Source organism: Rhinolophus ferrumequinum, chromosome 28 (genome assembly GCF_004115265.2).
Source record: "Rhinolophus ferrumequinum isolate MPI-CBG mRhiFer1 chromosome 28, mRhiFer1_v1.p, whole genome shotgun sequence".
Taxonomy (NCBI): domain Eukaryota; kingdom Metazoa; phylum Chordata; class Mammalia; order Chiroptera; family Rhinolophidae; genus Rhinolophus; species Rhinolophus ferrumequinum.
In genome coordinates, this window is record NC_046311.1 from 15,281,453 (window position 1) to 15,299,789 (window position 18,337).

The window sequence follows — 18,337 nt, forward strand, 5'->3', positions numbered from 1 at the left end:
TAGATTTAGAGACGCAAATTCCATCTGGAAAATAGAAACTTACCATAAAGTATCATTTCTTCAATGTGCGCTAAAAATCTTTCATAGACATTTGATGCAAAACATTTAAATAACCAATGCGTAAGCCAGCAATTTCTATATTTATTATTCTGCTCAGTGATAAAAACGACAGCTCACCGCAAAGAAAGGCTTTCATTCATTCTGCCCTTGACAGATATAACATATGAACAGATTGGGAATGCGGAGGAAGGAGAAAGGCGGAAATAGAGGGAATAAGCCTTCAGTATAAATAACTGACTTCAGTTACTGGATTTTTAAAACCCAGCTCTCTGCGATCTGGTGTGCCGTTCTCTTTTCTCTGTCAAGTGCCACAACATGGTAAGCAATGGAACTGTCTTGGCTCACACAAGGTACCATCACCAAAAAAGTGCACATGATTAAAAATCACAGAAGTGGCATAAATACTGCTGACGCCACCGGGTAATTATTACGCTACCACCACCCACCACACACAGCCATCCTGGGAGCCACTGGAAAGTCAGTCTGGCTGCTTTCCAACGGTCATGTATGTGAGAAGGAAGACTCGCTAGGGGGTAGTCGCTCAATTCGTAGCTGGAATTAAACTGCCATTTTCAAAGGCTCTTCTTCAATTTGAATTAGCCATCAGCTCCTCTCTCCTGGCACTGCAACGGGCCCTCGGGCTCTACTTCCAGAATCAGGCTATGCTTCAAGCTGCCCTGTTTATTTAAAGCTGAGGATTATCTTGAAGCCAGTGGTTGCTTTTTCCAGTGCAGACCCAGTGCCCAGGACGGTCACGAAGCGAGTGAGTTCCAGAGACACCGAATTGTCCTTGGCAGCCAAGGCGGGAGCCTTAAAATGTTCTGTCTCTGTTTATTATTCTTTTTAAGAAAAATTTACTGTGTATGGCTCAGGAACGGTAGGACGTTCTGTCTCTGGGACGTCACTGATCCACTGGTAATGTCCTACCGATAGCCACGTGCCTCGGGGACATGCATGCTGCCTGGGACCTGGGATGCTTGCGTCATCCGCTTCCTCTGGAACTGGGGAGGAAGCTGAGGAGTTTTAGAACCTGACACAGCAATAGCGACTGCTGTGGGTTGCACCCCCTCACCTGCACCCCCTGAGTTCATATGCTGAGACCCTATCCCCCGCCCCGTACCTCAGAATGTGACTGTATTTGGACGTACAGTCTGGAAAGAGATAACTGAGTTAGAATGAGGCCATCTGGGTAGGCCCGGATCCAACAGGACTGGTGTCCTAAGAAGAGGAGAGTAGGACACAGACACACACAGAAGGTTGGCCATGGGAGGACACAGGGAGAAGAGGCTCATTTGCAAGCCAGGAGAGAGGCCTCAGAAGAAACTCATCCTGCTGACATCCTGTCTTGGACGTCCAGCCTCCAACACTGAGAAAATACACATCTGTTGTTTTAGCTCCCCCAGCCCCCACCTGTGGTACTCTGTTATGGTGGCCCCAGCAGACACATACTGTGTTTCCCTGAAAATAAGACCTCGCCGGACAATCAGCTCTAACGTGTCTTTTGGTGCAAAAATTAATATAAGACCTGGTCTTATTTTACTAGTAAAATTAGTCTAGTATAGTAAAATAAGACTGGGTATAGTATAATATAATATAATATAATATAATATAATATAATATAATATAATACTGGGTCTTATATTGATTTTTGCTCCAAAAGATGCATTAGAGCTGATGGTCCGGCTAGGTCTGATTTTTGGGGAAACACAGTACAGAGACCGCACTTTTATTTAAAAAGGGTTTCTCAGCTGGAGCACACCTTATAGATGAGAAAATTCTACTTACATCGATTGTTTCTAACTTAGTTGGCAACAAAATAATACCTCCATTTGTGAACTACATCTCAATATCGCTCCAGCCACTCATCTTCCCATCTGCTTCATTCCAAACTGGCCTCAAGGTCATGCCCTAGTCATCCATCAGCGAAATTTTTGTCAACCTCTCCCCCCGGAGCATGACAGAGTTAGAGGGTCCCAGTGCACCCTTCTATTCTGAGCATGCTAACTCCATTATTTTTTTTTAAAAAAGGGCAGATTTGCAATTCTGGAGATGATGGGCTGCTGGTCGCACATGAACACTACAGAACTGTCTGCTTTAAAACGGCAAATTTTGTTATGTGTATTTTACCACCAAAAAACAAGTTAAGAAAGCAGATAGAAGTAAACCTTGAGAGTTGATACTGAGAAATTAACCGTAAGCAGCACCCAGCCCAGGGGGTCTGGACTTTTCAGTGTCAAGAGCCTCACACACAAGTAATTTCATTTTGTTACCACGAGTTATGTAATTACGAAAGTACGACTGAATATCTACACTAGTAACTCATCACAACAAAGGTAAATAAGAATTTATATTTCGAAAAGTTCTGTTTTCCAAATCCACAGATGTAACTAGTTACTTCACTCATCGCTGTTTCTTCTAGAGATTATACTATATCCCAGTTACCACTGTCAAGATGGTCCCAGTCGCAAGGGCCTCAGGCTCCCCTGCGAGCTGCTCCAGTGTACCCGCCCCACCCGGCCAGCTGCTGCACGCAGGATGACATCTACATCCTGGCACGGCGGCCAGGCTCTGTCCCGGAGCTGCCCTGGTCCACTGCCTCCCCAACACCCGTTCCTGCCAAGGGAGGAGCCCCGGAGAGTCCCACAACCCCCACGCGGCTTCCTTTGCCTTCCCCCCACCCCTGACTCTACCTGGTTAACTGCCCTCTGCACTTCTGGTCCTGGCGGCCCCTGGCCTAGGTAGGACAGGCGGGTGCTGCTCCAAGCCTGTACCGCCCCCTAAACTGCCTGGCTGGAGCTGGTTCCCCTGCCCCTTCACTAGACCTCAGGTTCTCTGTGATCAGGAGACAGCCTGGAACACACACGGCCCGGGTGACGGGTGCTTATTCCGGAAGGATCTCATGCACCATAAGCTTCAGCCGGGCCCTGGGGGCCTAGACCTCCTGCTTGCTGAGGGCCTGTCACCGACCACTGGGGCAGGAGGGACAGCCAGTGAGGCCATGCGGGTCCCTGTGATGTCCCAGAAAGCACAGACCCTCTCCTACAAGTGCAAGCACATTCCACCTGTAGCAAAATAAGATGATTTCTTCGTAGCTTCTAATCCAACTGCTTATTTGTTGACTAAAAGCAAAAAAAATCTGACTTAATTTAAGCAAAGCCTTTAACCCAAATTAATGACACAGTTACCCCAACATTCATTTTGCATTTTCAATCCAATTTGTATTTACTACAGTGCTGTGGGAGCTGAACGGGGCAGACAGCCTGATACTGAATGAGCGAACGAATGAATGTGCGGATTTACTGCAAAGGTTGTGTTGCCAAATCAATCTGGTCAATTAGTTAACCTACAACGTGAGTCTGTCTTTTCCACCGTGGTGTCCCCTGGCACACGTGGATGCTTGATTCGTGTTTATTAGATAAATAAAAACCGGAATGAAACTGTAGGCGTCCTGCTACTGGTGGCAGGAGATGTCAACTGAGTGAGAAGCCTTAAATCAAAGTATCTTTTCTGCAATCAGCTCTGTAGATTCAGTGTTACACTGGGAGTTCATGCCCCAGTACAAATAGAAATAGAATAAGAATGATCACAAAACACGTTTCAGTGACTCTTTAATCTGCAATTGCAATAGTTGTGACTGCATTATGTAATGTGTCCTAAATATATTGAGCAGGAGGGCACAGCAGGCCATGACAGAGCACTGGGTGGCACTTAACACGCACGGGACCACATCTGTGAGTGGACACCCACCCGGATGGCATCAGTATCTCCAGGGGAACAAAGCTGACAGAGACCACGGGACGGACAGCAGGGTCTCCACGGGCCTTGCAGGAGGCTTCCGGAAGCTCCATGCCTTTGACAGCTCAGGGGAAACTGATCAAGAGATGTCTGCTGTCTTCTTTTCCTAATTGCACATTTGCCTGTCATGAGCACACACCTTAGAGACCAGGTAGATCTGTCTTGGTTTGAAAGTAGAACGCGAGCCTTCCTCTGTACATCGGACCTGGAAATGAAAGCGCCAGCTGTGCCTTGTCCTCCTTTGTTCCCTTGCCCCCTTGCTGTTTCAGTCAGAGCCTTGAAGCTTTACTTCAGATGGTGGCAAAATTCAAAGGCTCAGAGTGCCGGCTCTGAGCTTGAATTCTCAGAACCAAATGCCTTGCATTCATTCTCTCCAGCGACAAATGCTTCATGGGCTGTGATGGCCAACAGAGCCCCGCTTTTTCTTTTATCAGATGTGTTTAAGAGAATCTAAGGACTGGCTATGCCTTCAGACAGTGAGCAGGAAGAGCTGCTTCACAGAAAACCAACTTCAAAACCTATGCGAGCTGTTCTCTAGAATAGATAGCCCTCCTAAAGGATCTGCTCTTAATCTGACACTGTGCCAAGCATGAAACACTCTACAGGATGCTGCCGGGCTCGTGTGCACCGCCAGCCTCCAAGTCAGCCTGTCTGCTCAGCATCCCTCTTCACCACTGGCAAGAGCAGACAGGGCCGCGGGTGAGAGCCGGTCACGTCTGGGAAATCACTAAGAGAAAAGGCACCTCCTCTTACCAGGCAGGCGGAAGGGGACAGGATGCGTTTATTATGAAGCGGGCCCTGGGGACAGGCCCCCTGGTACCCACGCAGGACAAACTACATCTACTAGAGTGGGAAGGAAACTAGGATGGAGGACAGAAAGAAGAGAGGTCTCGTTCTTACTGGGGGAATGACTCTGAGACTGAAATGGTGGAACGATCGTGAAACTCTAAACCACAACCAGACAAACTCAGTCATCGAGATGCAAAAGGAAAACTGTCCTGCCCTGAGGACAGGCAGTTTGGACCCAGCATCCCGCGGAGGGCCAAGAGAAACACTGGGCAAAATACTAAACATACCTGCCCGAAGCTATCAGAGATTAACCAGAAGGTAAGAAAAAAGAATCCAACCAAGATCTAGAAAAGACAAAAAGGAAAGCAGATCAGGTAGCACCGATTAAAAACAAAGATGGAAGCGTCACACGGAAACACACCAATGACACTAAAAGTAACCAAGTAAAATCTGTTAATAAAACTCTAGACTGTCAGAATGAATAGAAAAACCCTACGTGATGTTTATAAGGAATATACCTAAAACATACAGATACAAAAAGACAAGGTGAAAAGAAAACAAAGATGTATCTGGCACCAGTAGCAAAAAGAAAGCTAGTGTAGCCATGTTAACATTAGACGAAGTAACTGAACCAGAAAGCACTTCTGGATAAACAAGGGTCTATGCCCCTCCTGAGTGGCCCCGACACCTAAGTCAGGCGTCTTCCCTGAACAGCCTCAGGGCCCTGGAGCAGTCAGTCTGCCAACAGGCGGAAACTGTTCCCGTCTCCCACACAGGCACTGGAGGGGTCCGCCCTGCTGACCTCTGCCAAGGACAGGCGTCCAATTTCAGCTGAGCTGGGTAAACATCAGGGTTCTGGGGCAGACACCTCCTAAGGGGCAGAGCACACGTGCCAGCCACAGGGGTGTGTGCGTGCCTGCAGCTTGTCTTTATATTTTAAACTTTAAAACCCAAGAGTATTGCGTTTCCTTGGGCATCGTTGGACAGAAGTGGTGCCTGGGCTGCTGCTGCTGCCGCCACAGGTCAACACAGTTAAGTGTGGACTTTTTCTGAAATGTGTAATCGGAAAAAATGGCTTCCTTTTCTTAAATAAGAGCAAATATTTCCCACTGCACTCCTGTCAATCAGAGGCACATACTCCAAGTGGAGCAGGAAGCCACAGGCCGGGAGAGGCCCTGGGTCACACTGTCACCCGTCTGCCCCCGCCCCCCAGGTCTGGGTCGGAGCCTTGTAAGAGAGTGACTGTCAGAAAAGCTCTCTTTTTACTACTGATGTAAATCCAGTCCTGGGATCCCTTTTGTAATGGAAATGGACAGGTGAATAAGACAAACAGGCTATTGTGCCCAATGGAAATGACATTGCCCTAGAAGGAAATTCTAAGATCAAAGGATTTCCGTCAAGGGTGAATGGTTTTCCCTATTTCTGAGGGAGATTATTTAGGAGAAAGGATTTCTGTCCTGGCATTGCGTTAACTCTTAATACCTTGAGGTACACACATGCACACGTGTGCACACACGCATGTGCACGTGTAAAAGAACTGGAAGCAAACTTCTGAAATCTGCCCCATAGTCAAACTCTTGCTCTCTGTGATGCACTGTCACTCACAGCACTTTTACATGCTGTGTATTGAATGTTCGCTTCCTGGCAGGCTGCAGCCTTTGGCCAACATCTAGGGCTCCGGTTTCTAGCGCATCGTCAAGAGAAAGCCCTTGGACCCTCCCGGGGCAGGGGGGCCGGGGGCAGGGGGGGGGGAGGTACAGCAGTGGGCTGCCTTGAGATGACCAGCTTTGAGCTGCACTGTTACGGGATGACTTGTGTCCCCTCTCCAAATCCGTCTGTCCCAACTCCCAGCACCTCAGAGTTGTGGCCTTCCTGGGACACGGGGTCTTGTGAGAGGCGGTTAGGTTAAAATGAGGCCATATGGATGGGCCCTAGTGCACTGTCACTGGTGTCCTTACAACAGGAGAGTAGGACACACAGAGGGACACCACGTGAGGACACAGAGAAGACGGCTGTCTCCAAGCCAAGGACAGAGGCGTCAGAAGAATCACCAGCCAAGGTGCTGAGGCCCTCTGTGCCTCTCCGTGACCCAGGAACAAGCCTCAAGAGGATCAGAGGACACAGTGACAGGGCCTCCGAGAGCCTGGTGCACAGTGAGGGCGGGGGAGGGTGAGCTGGTGCTGCTGGGGGTGAGCTGTGGGGTCCCGCTGTCACCACCAGGAGGGTTCCGGGCTTTCTGAACATGGACACAGAGCCCCCTCCCAGGTTCTGGGTGGTGCCGCCCCAGGATCTCCCATCACAAAGACCCTGGCGCCCAGGGACACTCAGAGCAGGCATGGCAGCTCCCGTCTTGTTGACACCCAGGTCCTGAGCTCCGATCTTTGATGCCTAAGATAGTCCAATGTCAGCTACGGAACCCACCCGGCATGTCGGCCTTGAAAGGCCCGCACTCAGGATTCTGGACAAGGTTCCCGTGGCCAGCGCCGGTCTCACTGGGCCGAACGCAGACGCCAACTTCACAAGGTCTGTCCTCACAAATTTCCTGCCTGATGGTCAAGGCTCCAAAACACTCGATAAAAGCCGGATGAGCAAACCAGCTGTTTGAAGTTCCATCCAAAACAAACCTAAATCCATAATCCTTTGAAGTTGGTCGCCTTTACCGCGCAAATGAAAGGGCCCATTTTTGGCCAACGGGGGTGCGGCCTGCTGAAAAGTCAGCCATCACAGGGGAGTGAGAAGTATTTTACCCTTTGTTTTTCAAAGACACAAGAGTCACACGTACACCTTTCATCGGGGTAAGCCTCGTGTGCGAGTGACTTTCAAGCTTTGGCTCAGTTCTGAACTTATGAAACCCCATCCAAACACACCTAAGTATCTGCTCTCTGGACCCCAGGGGAAGTCCTGTCCCCACTGGCAATAACACCCTTTTTATAGTGGGTCGGGGTGCACCAGGCATCCGGACAGACAGACTGCAGGACGTGTCTTTACTGAAAACCGACAAACTGAAGAGTTTGCTTGAGGCCTGATCTCAGCTGGGTGACATCTCCAAGTCACGTCCCAGCACCCCCCACAGCATGGATCACTCACCAGCAGTGGCGGAAAAGCCCTGATTTATTCGATACAGAGTTAACTCAACTGGAAGTTAAAATTCAGAGTCGTCAGGAAGCCCGCTGCCCCACACTCTGTGGGTGACAGTGTTTTCTGAAGCTCGCCTCCCTTCAAGGCAGATTCTGGTTTTCGTGACTATTATCATGAGTGTGCAAATGTGTGAACAGATCCCTCTGCCTCCATGTCCCTCAGCCGTGGCGAGGCGAAACTCACTAACACCAAAAGGAGAAGCAACGTCCTGCCTTCCGCTGGCAGCACTCGTCAGCTTCCCCCGTCATTCCTGGTGCAGTGGGGAAAGACTCAAATTCAGAAACTTGGGGCAACTCAAAGAATTCAAACGCTGTGGAGCGCAGCGTGGGGACAGGTCTCATAGATACAGGGACACTCCATCTTGTTGGGGGTTCTGCTCACAAAACAAGTAGGAGGGAGACAGCATGAGGCACAGACGCCCCCCAAAAAGTGCACTGTCCCACGGGCTGCTGAGCGGAGGCTGTAGCACCTGGCACGGTCACCTAACGCACGAGGTGCACAGGATGGGCTCAGTCACCAGACTGAGAGTCCAGATGCTCTAAACACATGCTCTTGCATGTCAGCCCGCTTCTAGCACATTATGTCTTAGCCCAGGGAAGAGCAGCTATCCACTCCTACAGCTCAAGATGACAGACAGTGACAAAAGCAACATCACCTCATTCGGCTTTCATTTGCTGCTCACTCATACGTGCACACACACACACACACACACTCACGCACGCACACATACACACAGCCTCAAACCCTTTGCAATTGCTGATGCAATTCAACTACATTTAGAAAAGTGGGAATTTAAGTAAATTCCTTTCTTTTTACAATGAAAATATAGCCAGAGAGAAAAATAGCATTTTGCATTGTATACCATACACACACAAAAAGAACAAAAACCTCTTATTGCTCTGCCTTTTTCCCAGAAAAAAAAAAAAAAAGACCACTTTCAACCACACAAAATGTGTGAAGTTAAACACACACAAAGAACGTTCAAGTTTCCATATACTGTAAGAAAATCTCTTTGGATAACTACTTCCATTTGGCCTGAGATTATCAAGGGTCACAGCAGTTCGCTGTTTTCTGTAACATCACAGTGTTTTACTCTCTGTAAAGAATCATGGCAAAGTTACCAGGACGAGAAACAAAAGAATCTTATTATACAACCAAACTGACATTCCCGATAAAGTAAACGCAGTGGATGTTCTAAGGCACAGCATGCCTCAGAAAACTGTATTACCTACCTAGCCAAACTGCTTTGTGGCCACACTTGCTGGAATTAAAATTTTAGTCTAAATACAGTTATTGTCTCAAAGTCGTTCCTGTTACATATTTAATATTCTCTGACAAAAATATGTGAGTGTTAAATCTGGCAATGAAAACACCCCACAAAATAAATTATGGCTAAATAGTGACTTCAATATGCAAAAAGAAAACCATGGATCTTCCTGTAAAGGCTTATCACACTGACCCGAACTATGTAACACGCTCAGCCAGCTGTCCGTGTTTTCCTTTAGAGGGTACACTGTTTCCTCCTTCAATTCCATAGCAGAGAATGCAACTAATTTAATTAAAGACTAACAACCTGAAAAGCTGAAGGGAAAAGCTGTTTTGGACCAAGAACTATCTTGCAAACCAGACTTTTTCACCTCTCGTTTTCTTGTGGTAGAGATCATTTTGGGAGCATGTGTAGATAAAAACAAACTAAAAAAATCATACTTTTTCTCCTATATATTTGGAATTTTAAAGTCGTTTTTCTAAGCTCCTTGAGCTCTGTTAAGTACCTTGGGGGAGGACTGCCCCTCCCTCGTAAAGGCTGCTGTGCTTTGTCACTGCTTGAGAATGTTGGTGGGAATGTAGTAAAAATGTTTGTGTAAAGTGACCGGCCATCACTATCTTAGAATCGGGGCAGGTCTGGACACGAGCTACGTCTTTTAGGGCAGTGCTTCTCAGACCCCTTCCAGCCTAGGGCAGTTTCCACACTGGTCTCCTCCTCCTCCCTCAGTGGAGCGTGCCCGAGGCACACACACATGCACATGAGCGTATACACACCCACAGAGCCTGGGAACAGCTAGCTTCGGCAGGCGTGTGGTTTCAGCTCTTCCTGCAAACTTCACCATGATGGCTCCAAACAGATGGCTTCATGGGTATAGCCAGGGTTATGGCCACTGATCCCACAGGTCCATCCAAGAGACAAACTGAAGGAACTTTTTTACGTTTTTCCTTCCCAGCCAATCAACTAACACAGAAGTCACCTCCTAGATGTCAGGTATGGGCTCTGGCTGTTCTCAGGGAGGTCTGCCTGCCACCCCCGCCTGCAATGCCAACACCTACCTGGCAGGACCCACCCCGTTTAGGCTTCATCCTCAGCACCTATGGCTGGTCCGCCTTTTGGCTGCTTTGCTGTTTGCACAGGTCGTGTCCGCACACAAGGGAGAGATGCTTGCCTGTCGGGTCAATGCATTGCCCAAAATTGCGTTTGAAGCAAGCAGGAGCTCAATAACTATTTGTTAAAGGAATGAAAAAGTCATAAAAACGAGTCTCTGAAAAACAACGTTGATGTAAACCCATCATCCTAGGGCGCTCCCAATCTGCAGAAATGACCATGCAAATGTGACAGATGAACTAGAAACTTCTGCCCACAGAAGTGGCTGGACGCAGCTTCATGGCTGGAGGAGGAGGGCTGCAGGTCTGAACGAAAGTGCGCACGAAGTGACCGCGGTGCCCAGTACAGTGGGCAGGACAGGGATGCTGGAGGGCCCCCGTGCCAACTCAGGAGGCGACAGGACCAGGAACCGGCGCCCGACCACCCTGATTCAGGGGCGAGGGTGTCAGAGTGTCGGGGCAGCATCTCCTGACTCCTGACTTTCTGTTTCTCATCCATAAAAGTCTGTGACAATTGTCACCTCACACGATTGATATTTAAAAATTCATGTGGTTGTTTTAAAATGTTTGCACTACTACAAATGCGAGAGGCCTGAGAAGGCCTGGCCCCCAGGAAGCCTGAGCACACGAGCTGCTGCTGCGACAGCTTCACGTTCCACGTCAGGGTCCCTCTTACTGCTTGCAGAAAGCGAGCTGACTCCAACTCTTACATCAGAGGTTTCTTTTGAAGTCCCAATACCTGTGTTTCCTTGGCCTGAGGGTCCTGCAGCCACCACCCCACTCTTGTTCTTGGATTCGGGGGTCTGACTGGGGGCCACACACGCCGCCTTCCTGCTTCGAGCCCCTCAAATCCATACAGTTTGTCCAAAGCTCTTCAATAAATACGTGTATTATCCTACTGCCACCCCTGGGACACCTTCTGACCTGGGTCACTGCCTAAATACCTGGCAGCCAAACCCTCCTCCTCCTACCCTTCAGAATATGATTCAAGGCCTCCTTCTGGAAGCCTCGCTGATCTCTGGGACCAGGTCCCTCTTTCTTAGCATCCTTCCCAAGGAAGCAAACTTCTGGACAGGGAGAGGATGCAGTCAGGTTTTTGCCTGGTCAGTAGAGGGCGCTGGAGGAACGCGGCAGAAGGAAGGGGCTGGCCCTGGTTCTTCACCTCCTGGCCCCCTGGGGTTTCTCCAGGACAAGGACACAGGGGCACAGATTTCTCCAGGGCTCGTGGAGCCACAACCACTGGAGCCACACGCGGAGGGTGGCACCTCTAGTGCCTGGCTCCAGCAGAGCCCAAGGGCATGTTGAAAGTTTCCCGCCGGCACCTACCTGTAGATGGCTCCCCTGTGCCCTCAGGGCTGACTTCTGGCTGGCACAGCCACTCAGGAGTTTTTCTGCCATCCTGTGAGTGCAGGGCTGAGCCTGGGGGTGCTGTGCCCTGGGCACCATCCCAGCCCCGGGGACAGGCGGCTCCCCGCACCAGCTGTGTCTGTATTCTGTACTTCTCACCACCCACCCCGACCAGAGTTCTCCACATGAAACGTTGCCTGACTGCATCACGAGGGCTTTCTCCTCCAGGCTGGGCCCTGCCGGACGCACCCAGCCCGCCACTAAGGCCAAGGTCCTCTCTTTTGTCACTCAAGTTGTGCAAATCGCTTCTAATGCACGTTTTCCTAGGAGCCACCACTCCCAATGGTCCATTTGTCCAAGTGGCCACGTTGCACTATGTATCAGACAGGAACCTGTTCTGCCCCTGAGACTCTGGCCGACGCCCTCCTGTGAAAACCCACTAAATACAGAGGACCAAACTGGTCTCGACATTGTACCCTTGCAGACAGAACCCCAGCTTTCTGACTGTTGGGCTTTTAGAAGCCACAGTTCTATTTTCCATGGGATGGCTCACACATTCAATAATAATAATAAATTCCAGAATAATAATGTATGAAGGGGAACCAGGAAAATGTCTTCAGACATTTAGGGAAAGAGGGGAAAAAAGAGAAAGTGAAAAAAATATACCAATGACAGGTACGAGGATTTGCCTGCATATTGAAGGGTTGGATGTTGATACATCTTTTTATAAGAACTGAATGCTGGTTAATTTTGGCCACACTGACTAAATTATAGCTCGATGCCATTCACATCCTCAGGCCTAAAGGAGGGAGACACAAGGTGTGACAGGCTGCAGCCCCCCTTCACTTTTTAATGTCCTACTTACAAACAGCATTTACATAAAGCACCACTGAGCTTTGAGTGTCCCAGCTGTTTGGAAAACGCATGGGTGGGACAGGCTCTACAGGCTCCTGGGTTCAGCTGCCAAGTACACTGAGAAGCTAGGAAACGAGGAAGTTACTGTGACAGCTGACAGACCTAGGTGGCTTTCCCCAGCAACTACACCCGGCTCTGCAGTTCTGAACTCTCACCCATGTCCCTCCCACTTTGTCCCAAGTTTCACCCGTTAATTATTCATGTGCATTCACGTAGTTTGTCACCCGCCTTGCCGCTGCTGCTGCTCTGGAGGGTGACACTGGAGCCTGTGCCGCCTGCTGCCCCTTGTAAGCCCGTCTGAGATCAGGGGGGCCGAGAGGGTAGCATAGGCTCCTCGCTGATTTCAGGTCAGTGCACATGCTGAGCTGTGCCCTGGACAGGACAGGCAATGGGAACTCTCGGTCTGGGAGACCAGTGGACACACCTGGGAGTGCGGCCGACCTTAGGACAACATGCGAAGGCGTGGTCTGGGGACTTGGAGACAGAGCAGGATGGGCCCATGTTTATCACCAAACCCGGGAGCACAATCACTGTAGAAGCTGGAAACCAATGGCCCGGACTCGAGGGGTCCCTAACAAACCCTTCCACCAGCTCCCCTAACCTGGGGTGAGAGCGCCCCATTTTTAAACATCCTGTGTTTAATTGTTATGTTTGCTTTGCCTCCTTCCAAGAAGGATTTGAGGCAGCTCACTCACACATATTGGCACGAAAGGCCATGAGGACATGGTTGTTGAGGTGAGTGGAGGCTGGCGGGGGGCCCAGCACGCAGGAGGAGGTAATGAGTGTCCGCTCACCAGTCCCACCGGCCACGGCAATGGGGAGCCCCATGTGCGTCTCTGGCCTTCTGTGCTTAGAGGCACTTCCGGCTGTCACGGTGACCATAGGTAAGCTGCATGGATCCTCATGATCAGAAGGCTGAGACGCTAGCCCCCAAACTATGCTGCTCGAGGAACCCCTCCCTCCCTGCCCAAATGCCAGCAGTGCCTTGGTGACATCCACTGGCGGCAAGCCAGCCACTGCCCCAGAGACACGGCCTGGGCCTGATCCCAAGGCCAGGCTCTCCTGCGGTAGGGCACAGAGAGGCTCAGTGAAAGAGGGAGACAACCCCCAATGGGTGACACTGACACACAGTAGGTGACACTCCCCTGGGGCATCTTTCCGGGGCCACAGGAACTCACTGCCCCGGGCAATTCTCAAAGCTTCCTTCAGTCCAAGCTGAGGGCAAGACTCCCAGGCTGAGGGAGACTCCACAGAGCAGGTACTGAGAGGACAAGTGACCAGCAGCCCACCCCCTCCAGACACGTCCTGGCCCCGAGGGTGCGGCTACTGAAATTTCACCTCGCATTCGCACCCTCGCACAGACCTGGGGGGCAGGGAGCGTGGACAGAGCCGCCAACACGGCTGGAGCGCGGGTGGTCAGAGCCCAGCCCCCCTTCCTCCTCCTCATTGTGCACGTGAGGCTTTGAGGCGGGGCCCGGAGAGGGGGGCCCTGGGGGCGGGGCCCTGAGAAGGGAGCCCTGGGGGCAGGCCCTGGAGGGGGCCCTGAGAGGGGAGCCCTGGGGGCGGGGCCCTGGGGGGAGGGGGTTCTGAGGGGGGGGCCCTGGGGGGGCCCTGGGGGCGGGGCCCTGGGGGGCCCTGAGAGGGGAGCCCTGGGGGCGGGGCCCTGGGGGGGGCCTTGGGACAGGGCTTTGGGGCCGGGGACTTCCACGCTGTGTCTGACTTGAGGCGCAGAATTCAGTCACGGGAGACCTGACGCTGAGCTCAGAAATACCCTGGAGGGGAGCGGCCATCACCTCTGGGGTGTTACCATTTAGTAACTTAGAGAACAGCTGGGTCAACGTGGACGTCAGCTGGTCATAAGTGTCCCTGGTGAGTTTAAAGGGACTGCAAATACTGGTCTGAGAAACTCGGAAGTGTAGAGGGTAAATCAGTCATCAAACCTGGGTCCTGCCCCCCACAGCAGGCCGCTCGTGCGCTCAGGCAGGTCGGGGTGCCCCCCCATTTACTCAGCCAAGCAGCCTCGCCCGATGGAGGGGTGCTCTGGCGCCTGGACGCCCGGGAAGCGCCGGGAAGCCCGGGTCACTTACGAGCTCCGAGAAGCCGCGCACCACCTGCCGGCGCTTCAGGTTGGTCTCCCCGTCCAGGTTGGCGGTCTCGATGTGGCACAGCCCGTCCGGGTCGCTGGAGGACAGCAGCAGGATGTCTGCGGGGATTATCTCGTTGCAGCGAAGCCGCACGAAGTCGCCCACGCGGATCTCCTTCCAGAAGCGGGTCACGTACCGCTTCTCCTCCCTGGGGAGAGAGCGGCGTTAACCAGGTGGCGGGCGGCTGGCCGCGGAGCCCACCGAACCATGCTTCCCGCTCCCAGGTGTGCGGAAAACGTCATCGGCACAAAGGGTTTTGGAAAGAACATTCAGGACGGCCACATACAGTGACTCCATTCATACGAAATGTCCACAACAGGCAGGTCCAAGGAGACAGAAGGTAGGTGAGTGGTTGCGCGGGGCGGGGGAAGGGGAAACAGAGAAATTGTTTTCTGGGTACCAGTGTCCGTTTGGGGTGATTAAAATGTCTGAACTACACGGTGGGTGGGGATGGTTGCACAACACTGTGAATGCACTAAATGCTACTGAATTGAACACGAGAACAGTTAGAATGTCCACTTCTGGGTATGTACCCCCAAATGACAGGTACTTGCACACTATTCACAACCGCCAAAACCTGCAAACAACCCAAATGCCCAACAGTAATGGATGGATACGCAGATGTGGTCCATCCACACAGCAGAATATGACTCAGCCATGAAAAGGAAGGAAATTCTGACACCTGCCACAATATGGGTGAACCTGGAGGACATTATGCTGAGTGAAATAAGCCAGACACAAAAGGGCAAATCCTGGAGAATTCCACCTACATAAGGCACCTAAAGCAGTCATATTCAGAGAGGCAGAAAGCAGAGCCTTTGTACTCCTAACTGTCCCCATCGGCAGTGGGTCCACAGGTCGTGGACCGAGTCAGCCACGTCTACCTGACGCCTGAGCTTTGGTGAGAAGCACCGAGAATTTTACACGTCTGTTGACCCACACTGTGGATCTGAGGGAACCTGCGGCAAACTTCCTGGGGCTCCGAGCCATCAGCTGCCCCAGATGCTGAGAGGGAAGCATGCCTTCCCATCTTATGCCACTTGTATTTTCTTGTATTCCTCGAATTCAAAATCCACCAAACCAATTGCATGCAAAGCACAGGTTAGTGGCTATAGGGCCAATAAAGATCAATGAGATACAACTGTCCTAAGAGTGAGCGCAAGGTGAGACCACGCCTCTAGGTGGCGCCCCGTTGGGGCTGCAGGAGTCCCAGTGCCAGCACAAAGGTGTTCTTCCCGGACCAGCTGAACACCCCTGTCAAGGCCAGGAGTTCCTGCAGCCTGCTTCTCCAGCTGTGACAGGCCCCGCAGGCTCCCACCTGAGGTCCCCTGGCTCCGAGATAAGCAAGAAGGGCACTCAATCACCTGGCTATCCAGCCACTCACTGACCTGTACGCACTGGATGGACAGGACACACAGCCTTGGTGTCTGACGGATGAAACAACACTTAACCGTGTGCTTACTTCCTTTTGCAAAGGTCACACCTTGACTTGATAACGTGGCAAGCAGTCGCTCCATAGCCTTTCTTCCTGATCTCGACCACCTGGTGGGTTCTCACGGAAAGTAGTACAAAGGAATTTGCAAGGGTCTGTCCTTTTCCAGAAGAGACTTTCTGGAAGCTAAGTCCCGGTTTCATCACAGAGGGCAGTGCATGCTCTGCGAGTGAGCTGGATGGGCTTTGGTGTGACGAGACCGGTGGTCCCCACCTGGCCCCGGGACCAGGGGAGGAGGGAAGAGGCACGACACTGCTCAGTTTACCTGAGCCACAGTCCATTTACAGAACTCATCAAAACTACGGCCGCTTTCCTTCCATCTGCCTTGTCATCTCAAAACAGGAGCATACCTGCCCCATCAGAGCACGCTTTTAAAACAGACTTTGGTGGAGGCACTGGAGCCCCAAAGGAGAGGCCGACACAGCCCCCAGATGTGCCCGCAAGCAGCCAGCCACAGCGAGGGACCTCTGGTGACAGTCCTGGTGGGAGGACCCACAGGAAACATAGACCTGGAAGCAGAGTGTCTCCAGGACTGAAAGCGTGCTGGCTTCTGCGTAAAGGCAGCTCCCAGAAATCCCCACAGCAGCAAGACCCTTGAAAACACGGCCTGGGGGATCCCTTGTGAAAGAAGACCAGCACGGCGGAACTTGGCCTGCTTTTCTCTTATTGAATTTTATTACAGTAATTATATCATACATTCGATACAGACTATATATTACGTACACTATATTGTAGACTGTATTGTATCTTATATATGTACATACACGTAATATATACTATAAAATATATATTTATTATTTATAAATAATATATAACAATTATAGTTATGTATAAATCATAAATAATTGTATATTTTAAATAATTTTAATAAAATATAATTATATATAATAAAACAATATGCCAATATATTACATATAATAATACGTTATATATACACATTACATGTAACATATATATAAGTAGCTCTGCTTTTCAAGAGGAAGGTCTACTCTTTATTTTTTCCCCGCCAGTGTATTTAGACAGAGGGTCTTCCAGTAAGTTGAAATGAGGCCACGGGGCAGGGCCCGAATCCAATGTGATGGGTGTCCTTTTAAGAAAAGGAGAGACGATGGCCTCGCAGGCCAGAGAGAGGGCTTGGGAGACACCGGGCCCCGCCCTCACCTTGACCTTAGACGTGCAGCCTCCAGAGCTGCTAGACAATTGTCTGCTGTTCACGCCACCCAGTAGGGTGCTTTGCTGTGGCCTCTGAGCAGAGGGACCCCGATTGGCTCCATTTCCCATGACGCCCAGGCAGCAGGGACAAAAGGACAGCAGCAGAGGCAGCACACTCGCCAGGGGGTTCAGCCACAGGCATATGTCCCACCCCCACAGCTGCACCCAGCAAAACACCACGGAGAAGACATAGCTACACCCACTGACGCGGCCTCCGCCTAACGCTCTTCTTCGGGCTTCTGGACGCAGCAGGTACACGAGTTGGATCTGCCTTCGCTTTCCCCAGGTCACTGTGGGTGCATTTCAGGGTAGACAGGATGGTGACCCATCCCCTCCACAGGACAAGTCTCCGGGGTGCACCTCCCGGGCCTCCCTGCAAATGCCTGAGCTGCAACCCCCCCAGCCCTCCCAACGCCACCCCCGCCACCCCCCTCCCCGGGGCAGATGCCGGCCGGTCTCCCCCACAACCAGGCTTCTCCTGAGATGCATGCGTCATACTTTTTGGAGTGTCAAGGTTTTAAATCGTCCCTGTCCTCAGTGCTATAGATCCGTGTGTAGCATTTCAGGAAGGAGCGCTGTTTCGTTTGCCCACGTGCTGCCCTTCTAAGGACAGGTGCCACTCCATGTGGCAGCAGGATTCTGAGATGGCCCAAGAGCCCCACCCCAAGCGAGGTGGGGGCTGTGAATTGCTAGGAGGCACCCTGCAGGGTGACTGAGGCCACCAGTCAGGGGGCTAGGAGCTAAAGAACGGGGGACCATAGGTGGGTCTGCTGGAGCCAAACAAGCCCAGTCAATCTGGGCCTAAGGCCAGAGACAAGAAGTCAGACACTGGAAGTGTCAGAGGGCAGTGGAGGGCCAGCAGCCAGGGCCAGGAGCTGAGAGTGGCCCCTGGCCCTCAGCCAGCAGGAGCACGGGGTCCTGGTGCAAACAGACAAGAACCCAAAGGCGCCTGGAAGAGCCCCGAGCCACAGGTGACAGCCTGGCCAGACCCAACCCACCTGTGCCTGGACCTCTGAGCTCCAGAAACAGTGAGATGACACGTTGGTGTCGTTTCAGCTGCTGAGTGGCCAGC

At 51.4% G+C, this 18,337-nt stretch overlaps 1 protein-coding gene across 1 annotated transcript in view; it reads right to left on the bottom strand.

Moving 5' to 3' along the window:
* ATP10A (ATPase phospholipid transporting 10A (putative)) overlaps positions 1 to 18,337 on the bottom strand; it is a 112,691-nt gene that overhangs the window by 42,865 nt on the left and 51,489 nt on the right. The window contains exon 2 of the mRNA XM_033100357.1: positions 14,505 to 14,709. Coding sequence (XP_032956248.1) covers positions 14,505 to 14,709 — 205 coding nt within the window. The remainder of the gene's footprint in view (positions 1 to 14,504; positions 14,710 to 18,337) is intronic.